We start from the raw sequence: 13,202 nt of genomic DNA, 5'->3' as shown, positions 1-13,202 counted from the left end.
CACGTTGTGCATCACGTGATATGTAAATGAGGGTCAGCCGTTTCGAGGACAGTCTTCGCGTATTAGATTTCTGGTGCTTAGTGTTTACAGATGAGGTTCTGATCGGCTTATTTTAATAGTAAACGTTAATCAGGGCCTAATATCAATAAAACTGCACCTCAGATGTGTTTGGACATGCCTCTTTTCACGATATTTGGAGGTTTCTATAAATGTAGCAAAGCGAAATAAGGTGAGCTTCACGTCTGTAAACGACCTTGTAAATTTGAACACGTCTCTAGTCCTACAAAATTTAGTAAATAGTTTGCTTTAGAATGCATGGTAACTGTGGTCATGTCTATAACGTATCATAATTCTTGTTGTGACCATCAAAGCTCATGCAAGTTTATAAAATATGCATCTCGATCACTTCAAACAGAATGTGAAGTGCAACCGTACGTGGTGCATGGCTGATAAGGATGGAGGCTTATGGCTGGACTTCTGTTTGCGGTTTCCTTTATCTTTTTTTGGGATGGTGGTGGTGGAGAAGTATGACTTTATACAGTGACTGCATTAATGCGCTCTTTGGTCGTTCTTTCCTCTCAAAGACTGGTACAGAACAGTGTAGGGGGGGCCTCTTTTGTGGTTTCTTGAGCATCTCGATCAGCACATTATCAGCGTCTGGACTTTCCTCCCTCCAGACTCTTTCGACCTCTTCTAGTAGAACTGGTAGGTCTGCAGGTTCACTGTTTCTAGTCTAGTTGTTTTGAAGGATGTTAATGGCATCAGTCTTCAGCTGGAAGCTGTACAAGTCTTTGCAGTATTCAGTCCATCGATTGAGTACAGCAATTGCTTCCTGCGGAAAGGTGGCCATTGCCGTCATTGATAATTGAGGTCTTGTGCTGACCTATCTAATTAGTGTGGGTCCTTTCGTAGTTTGTAGGCATTTTTGCTATCTCCTAGTGCCATTCCCTCCCCTAAGCGAGAAAAATAAAATGTTTACATGCTATGTGAGTAGTGTTTACAGATGAGGTTCTGATCGGTTTGTTTTAACAGTAAAAGTTAATGAGGGCCTAATATCATTGGTTATTAATAAAACTACCTTCATACTTCCTTGATGGCACAGTTCCCTTCTTTGTATTTGGAAGCTGCTTCGCTTTTATTTTTTCTTTGCCTTCCTTGGTCACAGAATATGTTATTTGTAAGCAGCTATGACTGTTTCTTATTCCTTTGTCGCCCTAGAACTTACTGGGATGTTGACGGTAGCACGTATCGGATGTTTCTAGCGAGAGAGTCTTCATCACAGCCCACCAGGTTCAGTGCGGAGAATTTTCCTCCAGCTTTGGTCTTGAAGACATTTGCAACGTTTTGGTCCTGCAAGCTTCTCCAAATCCAGTCCATCCACCGAATACATCAGTGATGTTCTTTTTCGGTGGTGCCTTCTTAACCTCGTTGTTGGTAAAACTCATCTACTTCGTTGTCTCCATGCTTGGAAGTCATTGCGTATGGTGATATTGTGGGTCTAGCTGAGACACGAATGAAAATCAGCTGCTGGGTATACAGGTGTACAGCTGATGACGGCTACGACCACCTTACCATGCAAGAGGAAGCCAATGCCGGACGCGTGCCTGATGTCCTCCCTAATACACCACTAGCTGTTTGTGGCCTTCGTCCGCTGCTTGATGAAGTTCGTTCCATCTGACTTCCCACAGTCACAAAATTTCCCACCGGAGACGGCCCACGTGCCAATGGATGTTCCCTCTCTCAACTTGATATCTGCTATGGTTCCAGTAGCACATTTTTCGCTGTCCTCATCCTGGAGCCTGCAGGGTGCGATCGTTGTTGATCCGGGCATCGATGTCTCTTTTGCAACGCATATCCATGGTCCTAACTGGTCCCATGCATCTGCTCTCCATGTAAACTACAGCCAGTAGGTCGACCTGGTCACGAACACTTAGGCAGTGGGCCGTTGCCGTTCGTTTTCGTCTGGAAAGTCTCTCCCCACCGATGCCGTGCTAGCATCATAATTTTCTGCAGTGGTTTACTCCCGTAAATCTTTCCCAAGATTACCCCCAAGGCAGTGGGGCCATTTTTCCTTGGCGAAGATTGTGGTACAATAAATGGTATCGACCGATCGATCCGCGCCCATCTGATGGTAAAATGACGGCAGTGGTGAACACATGACCTCTTAAATTAGCCAATCAAAGTTTGAATTAAGAATTTTAAACCTATGGTTGTATACAAACCTAACTATTTGTAGTTTGAAAATATATTAAGACCTTCGAAAAGACAAACGTTATGTGAGACATACAAAATAAGGTAATCCTTCTTCTCTAGTTAAAGATCACTTTAAGTATGACTCGATCCATTTTGAGTAAGCAAGTCAAACATCTTCCATGAACAAGGATAAAATACATGAAGTATTCCAGCAATGTAGGTATTTTTTCTATATTTGACTTTAATTTTAACGAAAATAATGAAAGTTTTTTCAAAAGTCATGCATGGCGCAACAGCTGCTTATATTGATGATTGAATATATCATTTCACTCGGTCGTCTACAACCGAGAAACAAAATGAATAGAATGGCACTGGGATTGGGGTAAGTCCACGCTTCTTTTTCTCTTCAGTCTTCAAACTTTAAAAAAAACAAACAAAAAAACTACAAAAGTACGATATATTAATTGTAGCGTTAATTAGCATCGAATGCTTTTCAGATAACTGTGATCGGAAGCTATTGCTGTCCTCCACGAATGTTTTGCTGACGTACAGTTGGCAAAGAATTTAGTAGATAAGTATCCTTTTACACGTGTATTTTACTTCTTTGATCGAGTACTCTTCGCTATGTATATATATCGCGATCCCCTCCCTCTTCGAGATACCGGCTCACGATTGGGATGTGCTCGATTGACAGTGACGTTAAAAGCCAAGCACACATGCATATACATGCTTCAGACAACTTTCACTCAAAAGTGTTATATTTCAATAAATCAACAATGTCTAGTCAATGTGGAAAATTTATTGCCATCGTACTCTATACTACAGTACACCAAAACACTGGGAGGATAAGCTGTAGGAAACATCTATAGAAGTATTAGTATGGTGCCCCCTACGAGTTATAACGCCGCTGTAATTAACGTGCCGAAAAAAAGACAAGTTTAAAAAAAAATCTGCTTGTAAACTGAAGTCATTCGATCTGCTACCAGAGTTCATATTAGAGAACTAACGCTCAACAAGTGATGATTACACGTTCAGAGAAATAACTATCAAACGATATAGGAACCCCTCCCCATCCCCTCCCCTCGAAAAAAATACTGCTGCGAGTACGATCCGCTAGTCCAAAGGTTTTGGGGTTTTTTAGTATTTTTTTTAAAAAGTAAACAAATTATTAACTAGTGTGAGGGAAGTCACTGAGATTTTCCTTAATCACATCTTTCAAGATGCTTCCACCATTAAATGATATTTCTACAGCGTTTTGACCGGGCTGGTGTGCCATACAGTGTGTTTACGAACCAAAACGAGGTCAGGCGAAGTGCGTCAAGCTGTGGGGCTCGCATTGTTTAAATACTGCGGCGCTCGCTAGCAACTCGGATACCTCGGGTCGGCTGTGTTTTCAAGTGGACTCTCTCTCCTCAGCTGCTCCACACAACAGCAAAATGTCCGTCTATGAGGTAAGTCATGCATGAGATTGCAGAGATGCTTCTCGTTTCCAAAAATGAGTGCAGACTGATGACCTTGAGTCTGGAAGTTGGTCAGGTGCTGTCGTGTTGCTGTTGCTAGCGGTGCATCTTTGCTGACACTGTAAACAATGCTTACAAACCACTAAATGCGTGATACATTTTCGCTGTTTGTATTAATGCATAGTGCCAGTGCTAGCATCTATATACATGATGATTTTCTGTATTGCAGCAAAGAGAAATTTCCGCACCAAGGGTGGGGCGATTCAAGGTTTTCATTCAGGTACGTGGTTACATAGATTGCTTCCATGCAGTGGTAAACACGACGGGACCAGGTAACGTGCATGCACGCTATGATATCATGCGCTATCTGGTGCATGAGATTTGACGCACGTGCATGCATGGTATGAAATCCTGCACTATCTGGTGCATCAGATTTGACGCACGTGCATGATGTTGCTTTGTTAGCCTTCTTTTGCATCAAGGAACAGCAAAACATTACATCTTAACATTTTGTGCATTTCGATTCATATGTTATACACTATTAGTTTTTCAACAATCAAAATAAACTAACTGGACTTACGTAACGATATCAGAGTTTCCATATTCAGATTGCAGCTTGAAGCGTTAGCTCCGGATATACAATTTGAAATACTCTTATAATTGGTAGAAAACATGCTCCAGATTAATTTGTCTTCAGATTATTAAAATTTTCCTTTCTGGAGGTACACAAAAACTGTTTCTCCTGTATCATTCCATGCAAATAATAGAAATTTATGTGGTTTCTAGAGAAGAAAAATAAAGGAAAAACAAACACGTCTTCTGTTGGAGCAGATAATCAACATTCAGAACATGCATAAATGTTATGGTATCAAAGCAGCAGACAACATTGCATATTTTGGTATAGATGACAGGTAATAGAAGCTATGTTTTTAAGATACAACAACATGACAAACAGTGAATAACATTTAGGAACTAATTTTTAAAAATGAAACTTGGGTTTGCAAGACAGGTGTGTTATTAAGACTCTAATAAAAAATTAGTGCAGTTAGAAATTATCATCTGAGGTCAAAAAACACATTGAGTGTTAGCACCAATTACCAAAGGGAGTTTCTGTGGCATGGCCAGGAATACTGTCACTTTAGTGTACAACCTAGGCTGTGCTTTGTTGTAATAGCGTAGCAGATGTCATGCAAAGTTAGGCAATGCTCTGCTGCAGTAGGCAGGTGACAATTGCTCTGGAGCAAGGTGAAGCCACTGAAGTGGAATACAGCGCAGGAAATGAACCAAATTGAAGTGTTGAAAAAAAGTGGTGTATACATTTTTTGGTAAAAATTATATATATATTAATTTGTAGCAGCTATAAAAAATTCTTTAATTCTTTATTTTATTAGAATGTATGAAATATATCATTTTCATCGTAACTACTATGGGTACCTTGTGTAAAACTTGCATCAAACTATTAAGTCATTCCCGAAAGTAATCTCACCTAGACAAGACTGTTAAGTGCCATGAAATCTGTGTCACTTTTCTGTTTTCGTGTTCTGCAGTTAATAAGATTTGTTGCGAACTAGTTTTTTAAAAAGTAAGGTCTGGCTTAATGGGAGGAAGAACATATTTAAGATTTGAATCTTAACAGTATGAAGAGCAGTGTCTCTGATTGCATTTTCTTGCATGGTATTTTTCTTATCCCTTGCTTTAGTCTTATGACATGATGATGATAATAATACTGTGCATTTATATAACTCTTTTCCATACCACTCAAACACTGACTCAAAGCATTTTAATACAGTAATAATAATGGTTATTTATAAAATGCTTTACCTGACTTCAAAGGTAGCTCAAAGCGCTTTACAGATTTAAAACAAAAAAAGGACATTTAAGTTGCATCATTTTAGTTTGTGTGTTCTGGACACAAAATCATTTATCCCTCTCTTGCACAGATGCATACATAAATATAACAAATAAACATAGCATGCAGTTCGTATTCAAATAAGTTGCATTTGTTTTTGTGTGAGAGTGAAAGAGTGCATGTATTTTTCTACTTGTGTTCATGTTTGATGTTACTGGAATGCTTACATATGCATTATATCTATATTTGCATATAGCTGAACTTTTGTACTGGACCAGCATCTTTGAGTGCACCATTCTGAATGTTTGAAAAAATGAAGAATTAAAGCATTCTCTAATTTTGATGAATCAAATTTTCTTGTAAATTTCAGTGCTGCATTTGACTGCATGTTATTTTTTTTTATTTTTTTGGAGGGTGGGGGTTCATGAATGGTTTAAAATTGGGTATTATTTTTAGCTCAATTAAGGAAGCAAAAAGCAGTCCTTGTAGTTTGTGTACATGTTTTACTGCCACCTGTGAGACAGGATGGATTGGGGGTGGGGGTGGGGGATAGTGGGAGCAAGGGCTATGTTTACAGTTAGCATGCTGTTAACCTCAGCAAAAAAAAACTGGGCTGAGTGACAGGTCACCTTGAAGAACAGACCTGAAGGGCAGGTAGGCGTGTACACTCGCATGTTTGTGACACTGGAGCCAAGGGGAGCATAAGCATAGACACACCAGCCTCAAAACAAAACTTCCGCTGAGGCCAGGCATAATGTTTTTATGATCAGGGTATTTTCATCATTGTTGTGGTCAAGGTTGTGGTACTGGTTGTGATGTGATACGCAGTATTTTGACCAAGTCTGACAGCTTTGGATAACAGGGCCATGTATAGGGTTGCTACTATCCTAGCTTATGACAGAGAAAACAAATTTGACAGAATTCGAAGGCTTTTCCTCCTTAGTCATCATCCCCCCACCCCTAGCTGGTCAGTAAGTTTTTTCCCCCAAAGATAGTAAGCAGAGCTACTTATATCAAGTGAAACAATTTCTTAGGTAGTTCCCATCTTTTAGGAGCACATTTGAACTGATGGAACCACAAATTCTACTGTTTGCTTCAGCCAGAAAGTGATTAGATGCAGAATTATTTTGTGTGATGGAGTATGGGTAGTTTTTTTCTGTTTGCATATTTTTTCTAGGTCTATTTCACTTACTATGCTCCCTTGGCACAAAGTCTCAAAAAGTCATGGATAAAAAGGAAATGTTTTTCAAGGGCTGGGAAAGTCATGGAATCGGTCACTTTGTTCTTAGGTCTGCAAAAGTATTAAAATTTGAAAAGGCTGGTGTACCAGTAAAAGGCTGGCAATTTATGTTAATAATTTTCCCAAAATTAAAATTTAAAGTTGAACACAGTACCTAGAAAAACTTTTTTTTAAATCAAAATATATTTGAGTGGATCTATTTGATAAACATAGATTTCATAGAAGACAAAGAAATGCTACAGCCTTGTAGACTACACTACTTTGAAGTTGTTTTTTTTTTTAATTGCTATTTCCAATGGACAGTGGTCTTTAAATAGGTGTGAAAATGAAAAGGCAAATTTTGTTCAAGCAGTCATGTATGAGCCCATAGGTGTGAGTGTGCTGGTGCGATTGCACATCTGTGTATATATGCATGTCTGTTTGCAAATGGGTGTGCACACTTGCTGAATGCGGTTATGGCCTCTAAATTCCACTGAGTGTCATTTAACCTATTGCTTGTCTTCAGACTGATTTTAGGTAGTCTGTTTGGAGGAACAACCACGAGTAAAATAATGTATAAATTATAATTTATGCCATGTAAATGAGAATGGTTATGGTTTAGATCCTTTTATGATTATAAATACTATAAATTAAATTCTCTTGGAATACATTGCTAAAAATGAAGTTACCCTAGCTTAATGGCAAGTGCAGTATGTTAACAGCAGTTTTAAGTACCACTGTGTCCCTTGAAAACATACTGGAGTGCAGTTGTGCATGTGTGCAGTGTATACATATATGTGGGACTAGTGTGCACTAAGCATATTTGTCGGAAAGTGATTTGATTTATCAAACAAAGGAGGAAGTTTTAAATGGCTTAAAAATCTTGGATTACTATGTGCTGTCTTGGCTTAGTTTTATCTAATATAGCTAAATTGTAGAAGATAGCAAAGCATGATGTAACATTTGTTTATATATTTATTATTACATTGCATCAAGTGTCTTATCTGATGGCTGTATGGTTCATTCAGAAAGTAGTATCATAACTGTTCATTTTTTTTATTAAAGTATTATCTTTTAGAGTTTAAACTTCTTATTTTGTTTTCAAGTGAATCCCGAATGATTCTTGTAAAAAAAAAGTTTTAATTTTTTTTTTTGTTGTTGAAAATATGATGCTTATATTTTTGCTTCCCAGCATACCGTCATCTCAAAGCTTTGTGTCCTGATTTTCAGTCGCCCAAGGTAATGAAAATAAAGATTGTTAATTATAGAACAAAGTATTTGCTAAAGAAAGAAAACTGACAACATGATGGCAAATTAGTTGACAGATCCAGTAAAATCCTCCTGGAACTGATTTTTCTTTGTCTTCCAGCATGATGACAAAAATTCAAGCATTTATTCTCGGAACAGCTCTCTAAAGTTTCCATACAGATTTGGCTCTGGCTTTTCAATAGAATAGCTTACATTATGTGAAGTTGTAATCACATTGCCAGCATGCATTGCTTCTCAGTGTCACCCCAGTTATTATACTATTCCCCATTCTTCCTCTCATTTTGAAGGATAAAAATTGTCAGATGTACTTAAAGAAACTACTGGTGAAAGATTTACAATTTGCTTGTAGTGAGAGAAACAAAATTTATGATCTTAAGCTGCAGGAATAATTTTATGGATTTTTTTTTTTTAAAAATATAAGAATGTAGCTATATATATATGTGTGTGTTCTTCAGAAATAGAGAGAGCATGTATATGTTTAGATATGGGTTACACGAAATACCTAAAAACATTTTCCTAATCAGAACCTGAGTGACATTTAGCACTACATGTTAATGGAAACTCAATTGAAAGTCTTACCCAAATGAAAATAATAGGTCAATGGTCTCACAAATTCACTTCCAGTTGAAAACAATGTTTCAGTGAAGAAAGCACATTTAAAAGAGTGATCAGTTGATGTTTGGGGAAGTGCAGGTCATGATTTCTGCATATTTTTTGTGCACATATACTTTTTATAATCAGATTTTCTACTCGGTACTTGTTTGGTGTTTTTGGTATAAGTGAATTTCAGGATTTGATGCATACTGTTCCTCCATGTGCAGTTAAAATATGGGACTAATCTTTTTCCTTTTTAATACTATATTTCTAAACACAGTTTAGAGAGATTTTTAAAGTAATGTGCTTTACAGTTTGTCAAAGAACACAAATCTTACTGCAACTTGCAAAAATACTGCAGGTCAGTTTCTTTTTTGTGTTAGATGCCTACAACCTTAGAAGGCTGCAGAGATACACTAACACTGGGGTCAAAACATTTCAGTGTTCACATAGTTGAAGATGATGTCATGACCTTAGGGATAACTGCCAGCATTATGTTTGTACATGCCCTGGTTGCTGTGAGCTTCATGTGTATTTTGAGTAACCATCTGTTCTTGTCATTATTGTGTCAGACTTTACATTCTTCTACTTATTGTGAATAAACATATAGGAGAAGAGGACGCCTCATTTTGTATGGCATTAAAAATACCTCTTTTTTGAGTCGCTGTGTTGCATATACAGACGAATTAGTGCTTTTTACATGAAGTCTTATGGTGTGTGATAGTTTCGTTGTTTTCTAAATACTGTGAACTTGTACCTATTAAAAATTCTGGAATAAATCCCACATTGCCACATTTGTCAGAACATGATTTAAAAAAAGCAAGATCACAGCGGAAACATCAGTCAGTAACTGTCACACTGTTTTTAATGATCTGCTTACTGAAAAACAATTGAATCGAAGAACAGAAATTTTAAGAGCAGGCTTCTTTTCACTACATTTTTAGAGTGAAAAAGTATGAAGAAAATTTGCCACCGTAGAAATAGAAGTGTTAACAAGCATAATGTTCCAGAAGTTGAATAATTCCTGAAATCTATGAAAGAGCTAATACCACCTGTGATTATTTCAAGCATGATGATACAAAGAGAAAGTACTGTGCTCCAGATGCACTTTAGGTAGATTTCAGGCATTCTCACAGCCCATGCACAGGCCATCTGTCAACATCTGGCAGCTGGTGATTATGTCTCATAGTTATCACTCATAAAGGCAAAATATTAAAAAGGAAATTTTATTATAAAATTTTTATTCCAATTAAAAACTTTGCTGCTGCACCAAATCATGCATCAGCAGAAAAGTTTACTTACAAAAAGTTAATGCAAATTTAATTATAAATAAACAAAATGTCAATGTTAAGTCATCATGGCAGCAAAGCAGCATGGCAGATTGTACAAAAACGCTTTTTACTTCTGTATTTCTCTCTCACCTTGAGAACGAAAATTGCTTTTAGCTTGCCCTTTGGATTATCTCCTCCGAATATAAGAGAATATATGAAGAACTGTGCTTCCAGTTGCATCTATCATCACTCATCTTGTTGCATTTGCTCCCATCTTCCAACAAATAGATTATAAACTGAGATCTGTTTCCATGTCCTCAACCAGAGCGTTCTTTTTATCTTAAGGATATTCTGTCTTATTTTCCTTCCAGATCTCTGTACTCTTCATCTGGTTCTTGGACTTTGATGATTCCTCATTGCAAAAGGAAAACTCAGAAACAACGAGCTTTTTCTTATTTTGGTCTGGAATAACTTAACATTTTCTCTCCAAATTTAGAGACTGCTGACTACTTCAGAATGTGTTTTTAAAAAATGGGTCTTTTCCAATTTATGTACCAGCTCTGTTGGTGACTTTTTTTTTTCAATTCCTATGAACATTTGAATATGGGACATATATTTTACGTGGTTGATGTTGGACAGAAGTGTATGGCTTTTAGATGTAATGCATTTATTTGTATGTGCATATGTATTTTTATTTTTTTGTAAATTCCATAAGCTCCCACATCAAGGGGGGATATGTGTCATAAATATTCCTTAATATTATTAAAATCAAGATCAGATTGCTTGTAGTGTCAAAGTGCTGCACAAATGACCTATTAAAGATGCGAAACTATAAACCATTTATGATAGTGCAGAAAAAAATTAAATTGAGTGTGCTGGCAGACTGAACAACAATCTTCTGTTCATTCATCGGTATTCTAGCAAGAAAGGGTGGAAAATGGAAGTAATATTTCACTGATCGTTTGAAGTGTGAGTTGAACTCACATTGGCATATTCTCTGTGGAAACAGTAGGGAGTTATTTTTAAGATCATAGTCATCTTTGATAATGCTTCAAGTCACCTTGCTTTCTAAGATGTCAAGGTAGCATTTCTCCCTTCAAACAGCAAATCACTTCTGCAGCCAAAAAAACTCCATTCAAAACCCTGTGTATGAGGCATGGCCACCACAAGGTAGACGCTAAGGAATGTTGGGTAGGTGGGGTTGGGACCCTTCGTGCAGTTCCAATGGACAGTGTAAATGCTGTAGGAGGTTGCATGTTACCAAGAGATACTTAAAGAAAAGAGAGGCAGCAATTTAAGCAACTCATCAATGTCAAAGCATTTTTGAATGGAGCTGCCTGCACTACTCATGTGCCCTTAAGTTCAAAAGAACCTTATACTTTCATTATTACTAGACCCAGTTCTTTTCACTTCCATTTTCTTATCACTCTTTTTTTTTTCACAGAATGAAAAAGAGAAAAGACCCTGACAATCTGCCAAGTTCTGAGAATTAAAGAAAATTATGATGTGTAGAATGTAGATTATAATATTACAGGAAAGCCATTTTTCTGCTTTTCTAAAATCTTGCTAATAATTATACAATTAAATAATTTTATTGTCAACATTTATTATTGTTTAGACATTGCCTAGGTGCATTCTGAAATTATTAGATGACCATTTCATTTAGTCCATTGATCTTTGGTAATGAATAATAAACATTTATCAGATTTGAAATTGTTAAAGCTTGGACTTAAATAGGATATAACCTGCTGAAACAAAGAGAATAGGGAATGTTTTATGTTGTCACAAGGATTTAGAAGGGAAGGCTGTGGTCAACAGGATTAACATATAAGGCTCCTTGTAAGTTTTTTCCCCTTCTCAAGAATACCTGAATATTACTCTTATGAAGCTAATGAAATGCCCATAATAACGGTGTTTGCTGGAGTTCATTATCATTCTGATAAGATTTTGTTTCATGAAATGTCACCATTAGCGGCAGAAAATCTGTCTGGGAACTTAGTACAGCAAAGTAAAATTATATGACAACAGTATGAGAATGTTAGGACTTACATTGCTTAGGATCACGACACAATTGAAAATATGATAATAGTATGGCAGCATGTTATGACCTACATCACCCATCAAATTACAGACACTATTTGCTAATAACATGATTACAATTCTAAAACTTTATATGCAGTATTATATGTAACTGGTTTTTTGTTTCCAGGGAGACTTGAAGTCATGCCAGTTTGTCATCCTCACTGTCCATGATCTTGGTAGCAATCGTAAGTGGATTGCAATTAATTTGTGTGTGTGCGCACATTCACATGCTCGGATGCATATTCATTAGATTTTTTGTGGGGTTTTTATTTTTTGCAGTAATGTGTCATGTTTTGTATATTGTGATGTGTGAAGGACATTGATGCATACATAGTTATTATTGTGGTTCATATGTGAAAATGCTTTTGCCATCCCCTTACCTCAATCAGAGTGAATAAACACCCACTCAAAGTTATAAATGATGGATCATTACAATGTTAATTTTCTTTTTGCAAGATCTGTTTAGTGTGTCTTTTTCTATTGTTGATAAAAAGTGGTTAGGAGGCACATTGGAAAGCAGCTGTCACCCAGAGAGGATTGTGAGTTAGGGCATATGATCATAACTAGATTTTAGCATTCATAGTAGTGTGAATGGCTAATAGACAAAAATAATCTTGTACATTGTGTACCTCATGTGCGCTTCATGTGATGACTCTTAAGTGTCACACAAGATGAAACAAGTAAACACCTGACACAAACTCTAAAATTACACTAGAATAAATCTCGTTATGATTAGATGATTACTTGTTTGTGACATAATAAAGTACTCCTTTACCCATGACACACAAAGAGGTAAGGAGACGTAGTAGTACATTATTAGTTTCTGCAGTTTCCTTAATAAGCTAGAAAGTTTTTCAGTCAGTATTTAAAAAAAAACCTGATAAGCACATTGATTTGAAATCTTTTTTAGGGGGCGTAGGGAGGCTTTTGTCTTGATTATTTGGGTGATTTCACACCAGGCTTGTGAAGATACAGTACAGATAGTTGTTAATGTCCTATGCTCAATCACCAAGGTTTGATCTAGTCCAACCCTGTAAACATCTTGGAGAAAAAACATAAACACACATCAAACAGCCATGTCTTGATGACAACCACTTTATCACTGCATCACCCAGGGAATGGGAGGGTAAGTGCATGTATGTTTGTGTCTCCTTGTGTATGGTTTGTGAGTGGTAGGAGGAGGGGTTAGGCATAAGAATGACATAGACTGATGGGTTCCTAGCAAGTGAATTATGCTGCATGTGATGTTTACTATTTATTTATGG

General features: G+C 36.9%; 1 protein-coding gene across 6 annotated transcripts in view; it reads left to right on the top strand.

The window, feature by feature from the left end:
* Positions 1–32: 32 nt before the first annotated feature.
* Positions 33–13,202, top strand: part of LOC112564411 (uncharacterized protein ZK1073.1-like) — a 29,748-nt gene continuing 16,578 nt past the window's right edge. The window contains exons 1-6 of one of the 6 annotated variants that reach the window (XM_025239198.1): positions 33–229; positions 2,691–2,768; positions 3,414–3,644; positions 3,883–3,933; positions 7,952–7,960; positions 12,065–12,122. In XM_025239198.1, the coding sequence (XP_025094983.1) occupies positions 3,630–3,644; positions 3,883–3,933; positions 7,952–7,960; positions 12,065–12,122 (133 nt within the window). In that variant the 5' untranslated portion in view covers positions 33–229; positions 2,691–2,768; positions 3,414–3,629. Of the gene's footprint in view, positions 230–2,690; positions 2,769–3,413; positions 3,645–3,882; positions 3,934–7,913; positions 7,961–12,064; positions 12,123–13,202 lie in introns of all 6 variants that reach the window. The other 5 variants (XM_025239203.1, XM_025239204.1, XM_025239202.1 and 2 more) reach the window with 5 other exon arrangements.

Source organism: Pomacea canaliculata, linkage group LG5 (genome assembly GCF_003073045.1).
Source record: "Pomacea canaliculata isolate SZHN2017 linkage group LG5, ASM307304v1, whole genome shotgun sequence".
Classification (NCBI taxonomy): Eukaryota; Metazoa; Mollusca; class Gastropoda; order Architaenioglossa; family Ampullariidae; genus Pomacea; species Pomacea canaliculata.
This window is presented reverse-complemented; position numbering and strand designations above follow the sequence as displayed.